The sequence below is a fragment of the Lagenorhynchus albirostris genome, chromosome 10 (assembly GCF_949774975.1).
Source record: "Lagenorhynchus albirostris chromosome 10, mLagAlb1.1, whole genome shotgun sequence".
NCBI classification, from domain to species: domain Eukaryota; kingdom Metazoa; phylum Chordata; class Mammalia; order Artiodactyla; family Delphinidae; genus Lagenorhynchus; species Lagenorhynchus albirostris.
In genome coordinates, this window is record NC_083104.1 from 730,674 (window position 1) to 750,699 (window position 20,026).

At 60.8% G+C, this 20,026-nt stretch overlaps 1 protein-coding gene across 2 annotated transcripts in view; it reads left to right on the plus strand.

The window, feature by feature from the left end:
- Positions 1 to 20,026, plus strand: part of CHCHD6 (coiled-coil-helix-coiled-coil-helix domain containing 6) — a 125,774-nt gene that overhangs the window by 95,289 nt on the left and 10,459 nt on the right. For both annotated transcript variants that reach the window (XM_060163852.1, XM_060163853.1), the window contains one exon: positions 6,990 to 7,060. In XM_060163852.1, the coding sequence (XP_060019835.1) occupies positions 6,990 to 7,060 (71 nt within the window). The remainder of the gene's footprint in view (positions 1 to 6,989; positions 7,061 to 20,026) is intronic.

Genomic DNA, 20,026 nt, shown 5'->3' on the forward strand with positions numbered 1-20,026 from the left:
GAAGCCAAGGGGGCCCGTGAGACGGGGGCGCGAAGGTCGCCAGACTTCCCCTTTTCCTCTTCCTTTTTCTCAGCCCTCTTTCCTCCTTTGATTTTCTTTGAAAACTTCTCAAACCACGAAGTATCAAGCAGCTAGGACACTTAATACGAAGGACCACGTTTGAGTGTCCCGCTGTAGTTTCTAATTTTGAAATAAAAGATTTCCCAGCTCTTTGTGGGGCAGGGGCCACAGGCGGAGGCACAGGCTGGTCAGTGACAAAGCAGGCGTAACCTCAGGGTTTCCGGGACCTGGAGCAGCGTTTCCCACCTTGGGTGCCCAGGGAACCCCCGGATCTTCCTTAAACACCGACGCTGGGGCCCCACCCCAGACCACCCAGCAGCCTACGGGCTGGGCTCAGGCGGCCCCGTGGCTCCAGGGTTGAGGGCCACAGCGAGCTGCCCGCGGGTGCGAGGCCTCGGGGACGGGTGAGGACAGCGGGAGCCGCGGAGGGATTTTAGGAGACGGCTGTGGTGCCCGTGGGGGCCCTGCTTCCGTGCACCTGCGCCCCCCAGGTGTCCCAGGCACTCAGGTCCCCCGGGAGCCTGTGCTCGGTGGCGCCGGTGAGGCCTGGAGCGGTCCGCCCGTGCCGGACGAGCCGGCGGTGCTGCCGCCGCGGGTCCCCAGATGGGCCGGGCCTCGTGGGCCGCACGCCCGACTGGCCAGAGGGCGGGGAGGCTTTCAGCTTTCGGGGGCGGGGGTGGGGGACGAGGTTCTGGGAAGCGGGGCGTCCAGCCTGTAGCTTCCTCCGGGAGCGCCCCCTGGTCCCAGGGCCGAGTCTCAGTGCTGAGGACCTGTGCGTGCGGAGCCTGCCTCCCGGGGGGCGCCTGGTCAGCACACCTGTGGCCTGAGTCACTGCCCGCGGGGGGCGGTCCTGAGACCTTGACTCTGGGGCCCTTTGCTCGGGATCGGGTTACCAGTAAGCCACAAAGGTGGAGTTAAAATTCATGTCCCTTCATTTTTAAAATTCCTTTCTGTTTTCTATTGTGCTCTGTATTTTGTTTTCACACTCTTTAGATATTCAAGTAGCCAAACGTGTGTCTGGAAGAGTAAACACCAGCTAACCAGCGCACAAGGCCTGGCTGGCTGCCTTGTGAGGGCTGTGCTGCCCACCTGGCCCCTTCCTCTGCACTCTCAGCAGCCCCCCCTCCCCCGCCCCCCCAGGAGCTGACCCCGGTCCTGACCCCCCGACTCTGAGGGCGCAGTCAGTGGTCCCTCCAGAATGGAGATCAGACCGCATTGTCCCCTGTCCAGCCCCCGGCTTCCTGCCAGCCCTGAAGCAGGCCCTGTGTGAGGTGGCCGGGCCCCGGTCCAGCCATCAGCTGACCGACTTCCAGCCACACTGCCCTGCTTTTCCAAGAGCGCGCCGCGGTGGTCCCAGCCTAAGCCTCCCCCGAACCTCGTTTCCCTCTTCATGTCCTTCAGGTATCCACCCACGCTGTCCGCAGCGCGGCCTCCCTGGCTGTGCCTTACCCCTACCCTGCCGTGTCTTTTTGGCACTGGTTCCTGAGTAGAATTGTTGTTTTGCCGGAACCTGGCGGCTAGCTCTGCGAAGGCCAGGACTGCACCTCTCTCGTTTACTGCTGTAAACAGTAGGCACTCATAAATGAGAGGAAGAAACAGAGGAGCCACGGCCTGCTGGTCACTGCCTCCTCGGAGCCCCAGAGATGGCCCATCGCTGCCCGAGGGACCCGGGGCCTGGCGGGGGTGGGCGAAGGCAGAGGCACCCTGGCCCTGGGGAAAGACTCCTGTTTGTGCCCGGCTGCAGCCTCCGACGTCTCTGGGGTCGAGAAGCGGCCATCTGCCCACGGCAGGAGCTCAGGCTGGGAAACAGGCCTGGTGGGGGTAGCTGTCCTGGAATTTCAAGAATTACAGGCTGTGGGGAAGGTTCACCTGAGGTTGGAGCCTAAGTTCGTTGTGGGGTCTCCTGGGCCTAGGGGCGGACACGGCAGGTGGGTTGGATCAGCCAGGCCTGGAGTGTGACCGGGTGCAGAGGTACCTGGGTGAGAGCTGAGGGTCGCAGGGTGTGATGGGAGGGGCTGGAAGCAGGGCCCAGGGAGGGCAAAGCAGGGGACCCGGGAGGGAGCGGAAGTGAGGACAGGAGGGTGTGGGAGGGGTGGAGGGTAAAGGCGTGGTCAGTGGGGTTAGAGGGCAGGCGTGCCACGTGGGGCCTTCCGGGGGGGTGGGGTAGAGGGGGGCTCACAGGCGGGACTGTCCTGGATGCTTGAGGACCCTAGGTAGGGCTGTCAGGTTGCAGTTGGGATCCCAGGTAAGGCTCTCCTGGAGGGTGGGAAGCCCTGGGCGTGGCCCTGGGGAAGGTGGCCGTGGATGAGTTTGGACGGTGTGCCTGGGGATGAGGAAACGGTGGAGGGAAGGGACCCCGGGGTTGAAAGGATCTCAGTGGGCATCCCTGAGGGCAGGCAGCGGGGGCAGGATTGACCCTTACCCATCCTGGGTGAGTGCCGGAGCAAGTCTGGAAAGGGGTGTCTTCTCCACTCAGCAGAGTAGGGCATAGCCGGCCAGCTTCACTTGGTCATTTTTAGCAATAACACTGGCTGAAAGGGCAGCGCCAGGGGGTCGGGGGAGGGAGCAGAGCGAGGGAGGAGTGGGGTCGGGGTGGGGTCTGGCGACTGGGGAGGGGGCCGGCACCAACGCGCGGGAGGGGCACAGATGCTGAACCGGCTTCACGAAGAGCCAGCTGTTCAGTCCCTCAACAAAATGGAATTTCTGTCCCTTCACCTACTGTGTCACCGACTGCACGCCCAGCAGCTTTCAAAGCTTTATGTTGACTGTTGGGACTTCTTACAATTCTCCACGTGCCCTTGCGTTCCCGTGGGCTTGGAGAGCCTTTGGTAACTAGGCTGGTGAGTGTTCCGTACCCCCGATGACTGCCTGGACGTGTTGAAGCGCCGCAGGGTCTGGGGTCTCCCGTCCTCACTCTGCTCCCTGCAGATTCTGGTGCTTCCTTGAGCCCCGGCCCCGGCTCCGACAGCTGCACTGATTTTGCTGGAACTCTCCCGGCTCTGGGCCTTCAGGTGCCTCTAGGCACAACCGTGTGTCTGCTCTGAGCCCGGTCTGCGTGGCCCTCGGTTCGTTGGATCCCTTGCCGGAGGCATGCGCCTATGGGAAGCTGATGGGTCGGCTCTGGGGCCTGCCTCTTTCCCTCGAGGTTCTGGCCCCTGGGCGGGATCGTCTGCCTCTGACCATCTGTCTGCACCCGGCAGAGGGATAGACATTCCTACCGGAAGCATAGCTCTGGGTGTGAAGGGCCAGTCTGGTGACTGGTCCCAGCCACAGCGCCTGGCATGGGGGTCCACTTGAACCCCGTGGGCCCTGGGTCCCCGGTTGATGGTTCAGTGCTCACGGCCGCAGAGCGCAACCAGTGACCGTCTCTCTCACACTCTCCCGAAGTGTTTGCTGAGCTGCTCTCACTTGGGGGAGGGGTCCAAGCTCGCGATCCTCACGTGGCCCCTGCGGCCTCTCTGGGCCTGGCCCCCAGCCTGCTCTTCGTCCCCGCCCGGTCTGCGAGCTCCCGGTGGGGCTGCGGCCACGGAGCGGCAGCTCAGAGACTTCCATTGACCAGACAGACGCCGCGTCCTGCTCACGCTTTTGATGTGCCCTAGCGGATCTGCGCCTGCCCCCCTTTTCAGCCACTCCTGGTGGCGGCTCTGTGCCGGCAGCGCCGGCGGCTCTGGGGATAGGTCAGGCAAAGGGGCTGAGAACCCCTCCCGTGGTGGAGCTCGCCTCTCTTTCCCTTGGCTGACGCGCATTTGGGCGTTAAGCTTTTAAGACATCTTTTGTTTCCTCTGTACCAGACCCCACCAGCTCTAAGCGTTTTATATGCGCCATTTCAGCGGCATTTTGTAGCAATTCCCACGACGCTGTATGGAGGACGCTCTGGGACCGTCTTTATTTCACACAGAAGCCAGGGAGCCAGACGCGCCCCCACGGCCTGCACCCACCCTCATGGCCCGGCGGCCTCTCACCGTTCCTGGGGCTCCCCTCCGGGCCGGCAGACCGAGCTCTGCCTTAGGGGCCCCCCGTCCTGGCTGCGGTGGGGACGGACAGCCCGCCTCGGTCCCCAGCCTCCCTCCTCCCCCTGCCCTCTCTTTTGATCTCCAGAATCCAGGCCCTTGGAGAAATCAGACAGTATGAAATATGAAAACTGCTGGGAAGTAATTGAAGAAACACTGGGACTCTTGAAGCCTGTTGAGATAAGGCTCACACCTTCTCGCTCACGTTATTTAATTTTTAATGGCAGGCTTAATTAATCGAGATCGGGTCTTCTGGTTTCAGACTCGCTCGCAGCAGCTGGAGGGGGAGGAGGGGCCCTGAAATCGTGGGGTCTGAATCTAGGGGAGGAGAGATCACCGGTTGGGGGGAGCAGGGGGCAGCGGGGCTGCGGGGGTCACTGTGTCGTCCACGCGGCCGCCCCACGACTCCTCACACCCTGAAGAGTGGAGCCTTGCTCGGCCCCATTGCCTGCGGCCGGGCTGCCGTGGGACCTTCAGCGCTCAGCAGGGTCTTGGTGGGGGGCCCCCGGTCCTTCCAGAAGCCCCTTGGTGGAGTCTGCGAGGGCCCTGCTCTCACTGGCTGAGGCCTTCCAACGGCCCCGGGAAGCCGGGTGGACGCGTGCGGGGGGCATTGGGGGCAGGGGGTCGCTGGCGGTGCCTGACCTGCTCAGCCTGGTTAGATGCGCAGAGGGCGCAGCGGGGGCTGTCCTCTGAGTCATCCTGAGGCTGTAGAGGAAGCCGCGCTGGGGTTACCACCACTTCTTGGCCCGCGGGCACTTCCTGCGACTAGCCTCACCGACCACAGGTTCAGGCTGAGGTCGCAGTCAGTGCAGCCACTGACGCAGGTCTCCCCAGCCGGGCGGTGCGTGGAGGTGCAGGGTCCCATCTGGGCTGCGGGTGCTCCCCGGGAAGGGACGCTCGGCTGCTCTCCCAGGAGGGCAGGCCTCAGCCGCGAGGCTGTCTGCGGGAGGGGACGGGCAGCGTGGCTGGGGGCTGTGACTTCAGAAGAGGCAGTGGTGGCGTGTGGGTGGTACGCTCGTCCCGTGAGCCCGCCCCTCTCGGCGCCCCGCGGGGAGGGCTGCCCGCCTGATGGCTAGGAGACAGGGTTCGAGGGAGGAAGTGACCCAAAGAGCAGACGCCGCGTGCAGAGAGCGTTAAAACATGGACATCCCAGGAGAGCGTCTGCTCAGCGGAGAGGGCCGGGCCTGATTCACCTGTGTCCTTACTCCCTCCCCAGGGTCAGTGTTGGTTGACCATCCACTGGTTGAGGTGGAGTTGGAATCTCTTGGCTGGATCGTCAGGGCTGGATGGCTGGGCGTCAGCACGTCCCTGTGGAGGGGGGCAGCCGGGCTGGGTGGGGAGAGCCCCCGTTTATTTCATGCCTGTTGTGCGCTGGGTGTTCGCAGCTCCCATTGACCATCAGAGGGGCGTCGGCTGTCTCCCTGGTTCAGGGGTGGGGAACATGCCAGGGAGCGGCGGGGTGGCCTCAGTCTGCAGCTGGGGGTGGCAGCCCGGCAGCGGGCTCACCCCAGCACAGCCCAGAGCAGAACCCCTGCCCTTCGTGGGCTGAGCTGCGCCTCGGAACACCCTTCCGCGTCCCTCCCAGCTGGCCCTTCCCAGAGGCTGTGGTACCAGGATAGGGCTGCTGGCCTGGTTCCGCCCCCCCAACCCGGGTACAGACTCCGCCTTCGATGCCCTGCAGGTGCTTCGGGGACGTGCTCCCCGCGCCTGCCGTGGTTACCTTCCCTGCAGGTGGATGATGGGGCCCATGGGGTACGGCGCTTGTCCCGCGCGGCTCTGATCTGGGCACCTGTCACCTGTTCTGGTCCGACTGGTTCGTTCCTTTTGGGCCAGGCTCCCTGTGTACTCAGTGGAGGTGGAGTGGGAGAGCCGGGCTTGGAGGCCGACAGGCCGTGGGGTCTCCACTTCCGCGGGTCCCTTCACCTGCCTCACTGGCTGCTTGCAGGGCCTGACTGACTGGCCCCCGCGGGAGCCCTGAAGCTGCGTTTGCCCATCTGTGGTGGGAAGGGGCTACCCCAGGCTTGTGTGGGCCCAGCAGCTCCACAGGGCATCTTGCTGGGGTGTCCGACGCCAGCCCCGTGTCGGGCTTCCTCTGGGCGGTTTCGTCCTCGAGCCTGCGTCCTTGGAGATGTTGGGTCCACCCGTGAGCCTCACGGGGCTCGGCCAGGAGCTGGTGTTGGGGGGCAGCTGTGTTTACGTTGGTCTCCTCTGGAGACGTGGCATGCGGGGTGCTGGGCCTGGGTGGCCTGAAGCCACTCGCCTTGGGGCACAAAGAAGTGGCGTGACTGACTGGAAGGATGCTGCGGTGGCCCCAGGCTCCAGCCCAGCTCTGTCCTGCTGCCGTCCCCACACTGCCGGCCCTGAGCACACACGGGGTGCCCTCGGAAGGAGGGCAGCACGTGCCTCTGGGACTGCCTGGCAGTGCTGGTGAGTGCGTGGGTCCTGGGCTGTGGTCCCGGCACCGCTGCCTGCTCTGTGGCTTCGGGCAAGTTGCTTCACATCTCTGGGCAGCAGAGTCCACGTAAAGATGGGGTTGGACCAGACGAAGGAACGGCAAACTTCTTCTTTAAGATAGTGAGTGTCTTAGGCTGTGTGGGCCTCGCTGCCTCTGTGGACACTGTCGTAGCCCAGGAGCTGCCACAGCCGTGCGGTCACAAATCGTGGGCCTGGCCGTGTGCCCGTAAACCTTTATTTACACGGTGGGCAGGCGGGCCGGGCCTCGCTCGCGGCGGGGGTGTGGCCCCTGAGCCAGGGGCTCCATGTGTCCTGGCGGCCGCGGCTGGTCCATGAGGAGCCGGGCCCTCCCTGCGATCCTGGTCAGGAAGTCGGCATGTGTGGACTCAGCACGGCTGTGGGTGGGGTTGCGGCCGGAGAGAAGCTTCCGTCTGGTAACCCGTCGGGTCCATTTTCTCGTTGCAGAATGTCGAGACGTACAGACAGTCTTCACAGCAGTTCCACAAGGCAGCCTCGAAGATGGAGGGTGCGATCAAGTAAGAGCTTCCTCCCCCTGAACTCCGCCTGCGTCTGTAAAATCTCCCTGCCCGAGGCCCGGCTGCAAGCTTCTCGAGGGGCTCAGAGCCCCGCGCCGGGGGTCGGGGCGGAGCCAGCCACTCCAGGACCAGGTCCTGCGTGTCCTGTGAGCGGGCTGGGCGCTGCGCCCAGGCCCCTGAGGGCGTCAAGAAGGGGTGCTGCTGGCCCCCCCGCCCCGGGCGGGTTCCGGAGTGGCCTGGCCCTGAGCCTAGAGCCTCTGCGTGACACTCGGTCGGGGGCTGTCTTGCCTCCGGAAGGACAGGGTCGGGCGGCACAGGGCTGAGCACCAGCGTTCTGTCCGCCTGTCCTGTTCCTGCGCTGGGGGCCTGGGAGCCGAGCGTCAGGAACAGGGGTGCGGCAGCCTGTCCGCTGCAGACGCGCCTGTTGCTTCGGATGCAGGTCCAGGAAGGTCTGCAGGGGCCCCGTGGGGAAGGGAGAGCCGGTCCCTTGTGTGCAGGTGTCCCTGGGGACCCGTCGGCCTTTGTCAATCAGCTGGGGCCCCCGTGCCTGCCCCTCCCCCCGCGGCCCAGTGCAGGAGGGACCAGCTTGGCTCTGCCACCTCGAGGTGACGGCGTATGGAGGTTTGGGGGACCAGGGGTGAGAGGCCGCTGCTGAAAGCCCTGGGGGCGCCCGGAGGGGGCACATCCCGTCCAGACCTGGCGCCGCAGGGACCCCCGAAGCCGGGGAGGTGCTGCGGGTCCTGGTCGAGCTGACTGAAGGGAGGGTGTGGGGAGGAGAATCTTCTCTTGCAGTTCAGCCCTGGGGCAGTGACGGGAGCTGGGGAGCGGGACCCTCCCACTCCCCGGGGAGCGACGGAGACCTGGGACCCCGAGGACGGAGCGTTCTCGCTGCCCCGGTGGGGTCCCCACCTCTCCCAGGTAAGATTCCGGCTCACCGGAATCACAGGCAGTGGGTGACAGGGAGAGGTTGGGTGACAGCCACCCAGGAATGTGACCCCCAGAAGTGGGCAGCGCCCGCCCTCTTTCCCTGGATCTCGACCTACCTGCAGGGGAAGGAGCTGGAGAGCTGCCAGGGCTCTGCCGTCAGTGCTGCCGCGTTGTGTCACCCACCATGTGGCCCCATCCTGAGGGGGGACTCGGGTGGATTTGACTGTCACCTCCTTTTTCATTCTCGTGCCCTCTGAAGGCAGAGGCGGGTGGCGTGTGTGGTGCAGGGGGGACTCTGTCTGCTCACGGCATCCTGGACGGCGCTCCCTGTAGAGCGTGTGACTGAAGGGTCGGTGCCCCTCGTCTGCTGTCGGTGGTTCCATGGCGTGTGTGGTGCAGGGGGGACTCTGTCTGCTCACGGCATCTTGGACGACGCTCCCTGTAGAGCGTGTGACTGAAGGGTCAGTGCCCCTCGTCTGCTGTCGGTTCTATGGCGTGTGTGGTGCAGGGGGGACTCTGTCTGCTCACGGCATCCTGGACGGCGCTCCCTGTAGAGCGTGTGACTGAAGGGTCGGTGCCCCTCGTCTGCTGTCGGGCGGCTCCCTCCCCTGCCCACAGCCGCGCCTGGACGTGGGGGGCCAAGCCCAGCTTGGACAGCTTCGGGGCCTCTGGGCCTCACTGTCTGTCTCAGCGGCTTTGCTGTCCCGTGGAGGCCCCTGTGGACACACCTGGACTCAGACCTCAGCCCTGCCTCCTGCTGGGTTTCCTGTCCGCAGGTGAGACCCCCGTGGACGGTGGACCTGGGGGTGGGCCCAGGTCCACGGTGGGCCGTCAGCGGCTGCTGCCGTGCCTGCGTGACAGTGGTTAGCGATGGTGGTCGTTTATTCAGTCGTCCCTTCACCACACCTAGCATGGCATGGCGTGGAACAGATTTAGTATGTAGATTGAGTTCACTAAGAAAGCTGTTGTGGGCTTCCCTGGGGGCACAGTGGTTGAGAGTCCGCCTGCCGATGCAGGGGATGCAGGTTCGTGCCCCGGTCCGGGAAGATCCCACATGCCGCGGAGCAGCTGGGCCCGTGAGCCATGGCCGCTGAGCCTGCGCGTCCGGAGCCTGTGCTCCGCAATGGGAGAGGCCACAACAGTGAGAGGCCCGCGCACCGCGATGAAGAGTGGCCCCCACCCACCACAACTAGAGAAAGCCCTCGCACAGAAACGAAGACCCAACACAGCCAAAAGTAAATAAATAAATTCATTTAAAAAAACAAAACAAAACAAAAAACTAACTGCACAGAAACCATTTGCCCAAACAATGGCTGATGACGGTGATGAGCCGTGAGAGACAGCGAGTGAAGAAGCCCAGTCTGAGGCCCCGACCCAGACCCCAGACCCGGGCGGGCATGGGGTGGGGGTGTCCTACACTGAAACTGACTCCTCAGGACCCGAGACGCGGGCCAGAGCAAGCAAGGCGGGAGAGAGGGCTTCTCCAAAGAAGGTCAGCAGGTGCGGAGGCCCCGGGCAGGAAGCGATTAGCATGTTCAGGGCCTTGACGCTGGGCTGCTGGAGGAGTGGATGAGGGGACTGGGCAGAAGCCAGAGCCCGGAACGTTGTAGCCAGGTCCAGCCTGCTCTCTCTCCCGATATATGCATTTGAACTATGAATTCTTGAACGTATTAATTGTAGCTATTTTGAAGTCATCTGCAGGTCTGTTTCTGTTGCCTGTTTTTTCTCGTGGTTCTGTTTCTCCGTGTGCCTGGTAATTCTTGATCGAATGCCAGGCATTATAGAGAAGGTACAGAGGCTTCCCCAGAGGTGCTCACCCCCTTCCTGGATGGGCCAGTGTCAAGGCAGGTCACGTAAACCCTGATGGACTGAGCTGACTGGGTCCTGCCTGCAGTCTTGGTGGAGCTCAGGCTTCTTGACTGACCCCTGTCCCTAGGGTCTGGCTGTCCAGGGCTCCTTGTTCTTGGCGAGCTCGAAAGCCCTATGTTTGCCTCCTCAACTCTATGAAACTTCTGAGAATTCTGCTCTGCCCTTCAGTGGCTTTTTACTTAGGTTCTGAGTTTCCTGCCATGAGGCATCCTGAGCTCAAGGATCTGAAGAATGCTTTAAAGGAGGAAGACCCCTGAGTGTGCCTCCCTTCTCCCTGGAGTCCCAGCCATGCTGTGCCTCTACCGTCCCGAGAGAGCTCCAGAGACCCTGCTGGCTTCTCTGCCTTTTAGCAGAAGCTGTTTGCCCAACATCAAGAATTGGCGAAAACTCAGGGGGATGGCGGGGCGGCAGCTCCAGGAATGAACGCTCACCTCCAGGTTCCCTTCTCCTCATAGCCTTGGCCATCGAGTCCTGCTTCGTCTTGTCCTTAGAAGCCTTCACACAGATGTTTAAAGTCCAACTTTAAATTTTTTTTCCTGGAGGAGAGCGTAGTTCTTCCACCAGCTACTCCCCCATGGCTGGGGGAGGAAGGGGTTAGAGTTTGCCAAGCAGCAAACAGCGCCGTGGGTCACATTGGCCGTGTTAGACGCTGATGGACGGTGACCCTCCCAACTTCACGCTGGCCTCTCGAGCTTTCCTGAGGCTGCCAGGCCCAGTGTACCCTCGGGGGTCAGCAAGCACTTGGCCTTAGGAGGAGCATATGGGCGGCGAGGCCAACACCACAGGCTGGGGCTCTGGCTTCGGAAGGATTCCATCGTTGGGGCAGAAGCAGGTAACCCAGGACGCACGCACGCACGCACGCACCCTCTACCTCACACAGCACGGAAGGCGGAATTGCTCAGGTTTCCTGAAGGAAGAGATTAAGACCCCGGGGAACATCCTGCATTTATTGTCACGTCTAGTTTTTATGATAACCTCTGTCCTCTTCCTGGGGGAGTCGTCCAGAGCTGCTCTCGGCTCGCCCCTGGCAGGAAACTCGTACGGCCCCCGGCCCCGCAGAGGGCGGCCCTCAAAGAGGCCAGCACAGGGGAGCCGAAAGACACAGGCTATTAACTGTTTCCTGGGACCGAGCCACCGTGCTGCAGGGACTGCGACCAGAGAGGTGTGGTCCGCGAGGACACAGCTGCTGGGCTGCCCACCTCACCTGGGCCGGGCTCCTGCCTGACGTGGGCCCAGCTGAGGGAGGGGCTGGTGTTCAGGTGTGTGAGCTTCCCCGTCTGCATCTGTCAGGGACCTAATGATGGAACGGTGATTGTCTATGGAGAGGGTGCTTGTGGGCTTGAATCCTGAATGAGACGGGTTCAAACATCCTCTAATGCAGGTGCTGCTGTAGTAGCCTGAATTCAGAGGATGCTTCTGTCTCTGACTTCCTTACCTTACCTAACCTGTCAAAAGGAGCGTTGCCTGTTCAGAAATTTACCAAAACACGTGGTTTAAACGGGTGTACCTGGCTCTTTGAGAGGTTGACAAATCAAAACCCATTGAATAATTCATTCACAAGACAAAGTGCAGGTAATCCGTTTCTTTAAGGGTATCACATGCGGCGGCTGTGCTGGAGCCTGTGTGGTTCAGGGTCTCCTGGTGTGAAGCGCGTGGCAGGGGCCGAAGCCGCGTCCGGCGCCTTGCGGGCTCGCTTCCTGGACTGGGAAACGGGGCGGGGATGGTGCCTCTTTTGCTCAGGCTCCTGCGAGGGCCGAGTGGTCCCCACGGGTGCTCAGGACCCACGGCAGGGGTAGCGTGGGATCCGAACCAGGTCCGATGGGGCCCAGACCTGCTCCTTCCTCCTGGGCCACGGTGCCCACTCACAGACGGCCGGCAGAGACGTCGCTGCAGGCTGGCAGCCTGACTGGCTCCCATGGCCCGCGGACAGTGGCCACCAGGCTTCTCCGGGCAGAGCCTCCTTGTGATCTGCTCGTGACTGGCCTCGAGCGGGGGGGCTCCCCCTTCAGGGCCTCTCCCCGTGGCCTGCCCCGGCCCGGGCCACGTCCACAGAGGCGGCTGGGTGTGTTTGCCATGTGACTCGCTGCCCCCGTAGGGCTCTCCGTCGTCCCTTCTCTCTACAGACAGGACTAGGTGGCGGTGACCTGGGCCCTCTCCCATGGCTGGTGCCACGTGGCAGGGCGCACGGACACATCTCCCCAGGCGGCACCGCCCTCTGGGATCGCCGGGGTGGACCTGGGGCCGAGACCCCTGCTGGGCGCCCCTTCTGTCCCTGCACCATGCTCCACTGGCCCTCAGGCTTCTGCGGACAGGAGCCGTGTTTGCCGCTTTGTGTCCCAGGCCCCGGACCGTAGCACCCGCGTGGTATATTCGGTGTGAGCATTGCTTTACCACCGCGTGAATGACGCCCTCCCGGGCAGAGGCCGCGGGGCTTCCCGGCTGATTCGGCTCTGCCGTCAGGGCCGTGTGGGCAGAGACCCGGGCGCGGTGCCGGAGAAAGCAGGGACCTGCGTGGGGGGAAGCAGGTGTCAAGGGGTGCGGCTGAAAGGGCGGCCTGGTCGCAGGTGTGAAGGGCCTTCTGTGCGTGTGAGAGAATTGGAATGCGTCCTGCAGGCAGCGGCAAGCCGTGAGAAAGCTTGTAAGGGATTCGTGTTTTAGAAAGATGCCTGGCAGCATCTGGGAGAGGCTGAGACGGCGCCAGTGCTGAGGTGGAGGTGGGGAGCCCATGTGGGACCCGCTTTGGCACCGCCAGCCGGTGACTCTCCCTCTTGGCAGACACACGAGGCCCCTGCACATGAGCTGGGCCCCCGGCCTGCAAACGGTCAGTTATGCAACGCGTTGCGAGGGGGACACAGTAGGACAGCGGGCGGAGGGGGGCTGAGACTCTGGGGACTGTCCCTGACTCTGGAGCAGAACCGAGAGATGAGAAGGGGCTGTGCAGACCCCCAGGCTAGGGCGCCACGTGGGAGGCCGGGGTCCAGCAGGAAGGAGGGAGGCTCCTGGCCGGGGACCCCGGCCAGGAGGGGCAGGGGAGCCTCCTGAGGACCGCAGGTGGTGGGCTCAGAGCCTGTCCTGCGGGGTGAGAGGTCCCTGGCGGACTCCACCCCACGTGGCCGCAGCCCCCAGGGGCCGCTGGCCTCCGCCCGGTGCCTTCTTACTGCTCAGAGACCTGTGGCTCAGGAAACTGGGCTCAGAGACGACGGTCTGTTAATCCCTCCCCTCGACAAAGACGAGACGGCCCTGCATCCCAGCTCTGTTAATGACTCGCTTCGGCACTAAAGCCACCGTCCCGAAAGGCTCCGTTCTTTGTGCCACGTTCGTTTTTCTCGGAGTGTCACGTTTTAGATCAGCTTCTGGGGATTAGATGCTGTTACAGTGGAGGAATCTTCCCTTTTCAGTCAGCGAAGGGGTTACCACTGAGCGGCGTCACCCTTGGGCTTATTCTTCCAATTGGGTCTGTTGCCTCCCTGTTCCGCCTCCCGACAGAAAGCCCTGCTTAGGGCCCCGCGTGGCCATCCGCGCCAGCACCGCACGCCCTGTCCTCGCGAGAGGCAGCCCTGCCGAGGGCTCGGGACAGTCGAGCGGGTATTGTGTAGGTCTCAGAGCCCCTCAGATCCGGGCCCCGTGGACCGGGCTCCCGTCCCTCGGCGGCGACAAGGGCAGGGCTCTGCTGACCTCCCGGGACGCCGCACCGTCTCCAGGTGCCAAGTGCTGCAGGACCAGGGCGGGGGCTCCAGGAAGGGTGATCTCTGCAGCCTCTGCCAGCACATCCGTGAGAGGTTCGTGGTTACGTGTTAGCATCCCGGCAGCCTCCAGACCCCTGGAGGAAAGGCTGCAGGGTCTGAAGGGGCGGGGGCTCCACCCACCCCACCCAGGAGCTCTCTGTCCTGAGGGTCCACCTCCGGAGAAGCGGCGTGTGTGGTACGGGCTGGCCACGTGCCACCCTGGGGCTTCCCTTGCCCTCACTGCACGGCTGTGGGTCCAGGCTGGAGTGGATCCTGGTTGTATCGTCCAGGACAGGCCCTGTGTTCCTGGTGGGGTCAGACCGCAGAGAATCGAGAGCCCTACCCCAAGGCTTCTTCACAGTCCAGTCTCCGGGAAGCTGAGGGTGCAGACCCTGGGCCGTGATTCCTAGGAACTCTTTAAAGTGTCCCCAAGCCGTCACTCCCGCTGTTGCCCCCTGCCCCCACCCAACACACGCACAAATGAGGGGAGGCCGTGAGCCACCGTGTGGAGGCACCCCCGAAACCACAGGGCCCGTGGGCAGCGCCTCGCTGGCCGCAGCGCCGTCCTAGCTCGCTGCCACCGCCTGGGCAGCTGGACCGCACTGACCGTCCATGCCGCGCTTCCGGCAGACCGAGCCCCAGCTCCTGCGAGGCGCTCCTGGCGGGGTCGTGGCGCTCTGACTCCGGCTGTCCCAGTCTTCTGTGAATTTCCCGCGGTGGATGGACCGCCTTTCAGGCGTCTCGTGAGGACATTGTCCCACTGCCCAGGAGTTTCGCTTGTGACACACGGCTTCCCTCCCCACCTGTCCTGCAGGCGGCCCGACCGGTGAATTGGCTCATAGCCGTCACCTCGGGGTCCTTGGCCCCGGCAGGGCTGGCGCTGTCCCCTAGGGCGTCACTGTCACAGCCCTGCTTTTGTCAGAGCTGCGCTGAGGGAGTGTGCTGCCCCCTTCTTTCCTTTGACATTGTCTCCTTCGTCAGGTGAACGAGCTTCTACCTCAGGCAGGTACAAATTTCTAAATATGGGTTAGAAATATAAAATGGTTTAAAAGTAAAAAATACGGTCACCTCGGTCCTAGATGAGAAAAATGTGTTTATGACACATGGTTCCTTGTTTGAAGGACACGACTGCTCAGATCTGGGAGTCGTTTTGGGAAGAGCGTGTATCTTGAACGTGGCTCTGGGGTTCCCAGGTGACTGCGTGTCCCCCACCGTGTCCTGGGTGATGCAGGATGCTAGCCGCAGCCGTCGGCGCTGTTTCCGCCTGGATCTTGGTTTCTGGTGGCAGGACGGCAGTGTTGGCGTGAAGCAGAGGGGCCCCTGGTCTCCCTGTGATGCCCCTTCCTCTGTGCCTCTCACTCTTCAGAGCCCACCTCCGTCCGTCCAGGGACCGGGCATCGAGGCCCAGCACAGCCTGTGCCACGCTGACCACTAGGTGATCTTGAGCCAGGTATGAGCACTCCCGGGCAGGCAGCCCCATCCGCCCTGACCCAGTCTCACGATGTCAAGTCCTCCAGACGCTGACCTACAGGGTAACTAGTCCTCAGGGCCCCGGCTGAGATCCCAGAAGGAGGGCAACACCGTGCGGTGAAACAAGGTGTGGCCACGTCTGGGGCCTGGCTGGAGGGTGTGGGGTGGGAACCATGGTGACAAAAGGCTCTTTGCTCTCAGGGTTTGTTGCTGTAGCTTCTGTGTATCAGCTCAAAACCATGTGCAGCTCAGTCCAAATGCCTATTTAAGCAAAGGCCAAACGTCTGGTTGAAGCTATAACAGGAAAAATAGGGTTTTTATAATACAAAGCTTGCCATTTGTCTTGGATATAAAATTTATGACCTTTCCGTATGGTACAAATGAGCAGGGAAGCTGTGTTCATTTCTTCAAAGGTAGCAGAACGCATCTTGAGGAATTGAGAAAAATTACGAAGGGTGATTGTGCAGCATAGCACATCTCTAACACAGATTAAACGGAGCTGTTTGGGAGGTCAAATGCATTCCAGAGAGGGCCAAGCAGTGCTGGGTCGGGTGGGGACACTGGGCTCCGGCTTTCGCTTGGGGCCGATGTGGCAGGAAGTTGCCGGTGCTAGGCCCGGGAGCCCACGTAGATTCCACATCAGGAAGGCCTGGGCCCCTCCCGTGCGGTGTGTGTGTGTGCTTGGCCTGTGCAGAGTGGGTCACACACGACACCTCGCACGGTGAGCCCAGCCGGAGCGGGGACCGCAGCTCCTGTGGGCTTGCGAGGCAGACGGGAGGGAGGCCCTGGCACTCAGCGGATGCTGCCTGTGGCCCAGGCACCTGGACGATGTCACCTCACTCGTTCTGTGGACAGGATCATGGGGAGTCGTGCTGTGAACGGGCTTCCCAAGGGGACAGCGTCAGTGGTCAGGAGAGGCCCGTTGCCCAGGCTGGTCCTGCCAGTCTCCCGCGTCCGCTGAGTCCACCCGAGGCGAGAGGGCATGGGTGCCGGGGTCTGGGCCCTTTCTGAAGGCTTGGGAAGCTCTGAACTGATGGGAGTGGACGTGCTTCAGGATGATGGCTCTGGCGGTAGCAGATGAAGTGTGCCGAGCTCAGGCTGCCGTCCTGTCCTTGTGCAGCTGATTGCTGTTACAGCCGAGTGTCTCTGCCCTGATTCACGCTCGTTTCAGCCTGTTGTACCAGCCTGTCTCTCAGTGTGTGTGCTTGCGTGTGCGCGGCGGGGCGGGTGCATGCGCCAGGGGCAAGGAGAGCGGGTGCCCGTGACACCTGTGAAGGCAAGGGTCCCATCCTTCCCATTCCTGAGCAGCGATGGGACAGGTGGGGAGCCGGAGCCCTACGGCTGGTCCCGTAGCAGACCCACCAGGACAGGCGTGCATTCCTTTGACGCTGTGAGCATCTTGATTTCTATTTCAGACTTTTCAGAGAGAAGCATTTCTTTATTTGCTCCTAATTCAACAAAGAGTTAGCTCCTACTCTGTGCACGTACCCATTTGCTGTGCACTCCACACCCACCTGTCTTCGTCCCCTCTGATTATGTGTGTGTGTGTTCAGATATACGTAATAACTTGCAGTGCACTTGTAGAGTCCATCCAGATCTATAACGTGTGGATGTGGTGTCTGCACATTGTTGGATTTGCTGTTTACTGTAGCATCTTGAAGTCATCAGTGATGAAAGTATCCAGACGATTATGTCTCTTTACAGTTTTTCAAAATGAAAAATAGTTTTGTCTTCTGCTTAGAAAAACGAGACGTGAATATTGTAAAAAATCAAACGAGGCAGAAAAGTATTAAAAAGTTAAAAAAGCCCAGATTTCGCCCTGCTTAAGTTGTGGGGACGTCGCTCTGAGCTGAGCACACACACAGTTGGACCTAAGTGGGCTCGCGGAAACACACGTCACCTCCCTCGTCCGCATTCTGTGGGCCTGTGTCCATGTCGGTAAATCTGCATTTACATGTTCACTTTTAATACCACATTGTTATTCTGGAGGGTCAGAATTTATGTAATCGATCACTTATTGATGAATCCTGGGGAGTTTTCTGATCTTTTTTTACCAATGTAATGATAACTGCCACAAATAGGTTTATCTGTCGTCGTGCACTTATTTAAATGCTTGTAGAGGGAATTGTTGGGTCAGAGAACACAAACACACACTCACACACACACACACACACACACACACACACACACACAGTGTATTTATATGTGTATATTTATGTGTTCACATTTTACTTACTGGCTCTCCAGAACAGTGGAGGTCCTGTACCAATTTTCACTCCGAACAGTGATGCTGGACGGTGTCCGTTTCCCCAAGCACAGGATTTTAACAATATTTCTAAAAAACATCTTTGCCAATCTCACAACCAAAACCAAACAAACAAAACCTCTTTTTTTTTTTTTTTTTTGCGGTACGCGGGCCTCTTACTGCTGTGGCCTCTCCCATTGCGGAGCACAGGCTCCAGACGCGCAGGCTCAGCGGCCATGGCTCACGGGCCCAGCCGCTCCGCGGCATGTGGGATCTTCCCGGACCAGGGCACAAACCCGTGTCCCCTGCATCGGCAGGTGGGCTCTCAACCACTGCACCACCAGGGAAGCCCCAAAACCTCTCTTTTTTAAACTTCCTCATTTCTTCCAGGATCAGTGAGGTTAAACCCTTCCAGAAATTACTAGCTGTTTGCATTTCTTCTTTTGTGAATTACTTACTTATGGCCTTCGCCCTTTTTTCCTTATTAATTCTTTTTAAAAGGTCTTTGTGTAACAGTGTTATTAACCTTTTATTTCTGTTGTGACTCTTTTTTGAGTTTAATTTTTGCCCTTTGGAAGTTGATGGGGGGATAGGGACCCAGTGCATTTTTGTTGTTGTTAATGTTTCTGTTTGTGACTTAGGTTATATCACAAAGGCCCTCCTTCCCACCATACCCATATTTTTAGGATGAGTACCGCTATGAGTTACTCCCCACTAAGGCGTGCTCCACATGACCCCACTGTGGTTTCTTAGGTGTGGGGTGTGACATACAGGTCCACCTTGGTTCTCTCCCAAATGGGGAGCCCTCCGTCCCATCAGCAGTGATGTAGAAGTCCACCCAATCCTGCGCTAACGTCCTCGGGCCTGTTTCTGGACTCTTTTCTGGGGCCAAGCCTGCACGTTTTAGATATGTATAAAACATATTATGCAGCTGCACTAATTTAAAATATTAAATATCCATCAGAGCAAGTTCTTCTACCTTGGTTGGTGATCATTTTCCAACTTGCTTTTTCAAATGAATTTAGAATCACTTTGTCAAACTTTCCCTCTCCTACTCCCAGCTAGAAAAAAAAAAGGAAAACCCGGTGGGCTCTTTTTTGGGATAAATACATCCTTTTGAATACATTCAGTCCTCTCAAACTGCCATCCTTATTTTGAAATAATTTCAAACCCATAGAAAGGTCACAAGAATAAGAACACTTGCCTTAAGCCAGGTACCCGATCGGCCACACTAGAGCCTGCCGCGTCCTCACTGCCTCCCTCTAGACAAAAACACTGTCTTTTCCTGACATGGTGACCTGCTGCCGCTAAGTATTCTAGACCACCGTGTACCTCCCAGGACCATGCTCCGTGACCACACACAGCTCTTCCGGTCGGGAAACCCTCGCTGACTCAGCCGCAGGCCACAGGCACCCCCCCCCCTCCCCGGCTGCCCGCCACAGCCCTTTCCTTTCTGGCCCAGGAGTTTGTGCTGCACCTCCGTGACCATCAGTCTCCAGTGGGGACAGTTCCTTTGTCTTTCTCTGTCTCTCGTGACCTTGACAGTCTAAAAGGGTACAGGCCTCTCCTTCTGAAGGGTGACCCCAGCTTGGGTCCGCCCGATGTTTCCTCATGGCCAGCCTCAGGCCGTGCGTTCCTGGCAGGAAGGCCCCCCAAATGGTGCCGTGCCCTTCCTGGTGGGTCCCATCCCTCCACTAGGGATGTGGACCGTGCCCCGGTCACGGTGGGCCTGCCTGGTCTCTCTGCACAGGCTGTGTCCCCTTGTGCTTGATCCCTGCTCTGTGGGAGCTTCTCCAGGGTGTGTCCAGATCCTGATGCCTCAGCCTCGGCCTCCAGGGACTACTGTCCCCTGAACCAGCCACCACAGTCGGGGTGGCCCATGACGGCTGTTCACTTCCATCGTTTCCTCTACGCTTATGAATCGAATTAAAGGGAGAGTTTCCCTTCTCCCCCGCTGAGGTGTTCGTGTGTTTGTTTGTCAGGAAAGAGTCAGGGAGTCACAGTGCCTTGTTGGGTTGTAATAAATTCCCGCGCTTATGTTGTTGTTCACGTGGCCCAGGATTCTGCCTCCGACGCGCTTCTGTCCTCCGAGGTGTGGCTTCACGCTCCGGGCGGCCTTCCCTCTCTGGTACAGGTGCTCCGGCCCCAGCCCTGGGATCAGCCGTCTCCACTCTGCTCTGTTTACTGCGGAGCGGTGCTTAGAAACCAAGGTCTGGGCGCTGGGCGTGCTCGCTGCTGGGCTGTCCGTGTTCCCAGGTGCTCCCGCACAGGCACGCACGTTTCCGTGTGTGAGTTCCCGCACGCTCGCGTACGTGTGTCTGAGCACGTGAAGTCCACACGGCTTCCCCGGGTTCCGGCACTCGGGTTCTTGCGGCTGCTCCATGTGTGGAGCTCCCTCCTCAGCGGGCCTGGCTCCCTTGTCCTCACGTGCTACACCCTCACTTGCTCAATCACCGACCTTTTGTGCTTAGTGTGAACCGCCCTCACCACTGCTCTGGCCGCCTCCCCGCCCTGGGCTGCACCGCCCACTCCCTGCGGCCCCTCCGGCAGGAGGGCAGGAGGGCAGGAGGGCGCCCACCCTCGTGCTCTGTGCTCGGTGACTCCAGGCTGACGGGCAGCACAGCCAGCCCAGCACTGCACGGCTGGGGGCCGCGTCCGCCGCCTCCTGGCTTTGTCTCCCTCTCCTCGGGTCTGGTGGCGCCAGGGTCTTGCTGGCCTCCGGGGACTGCA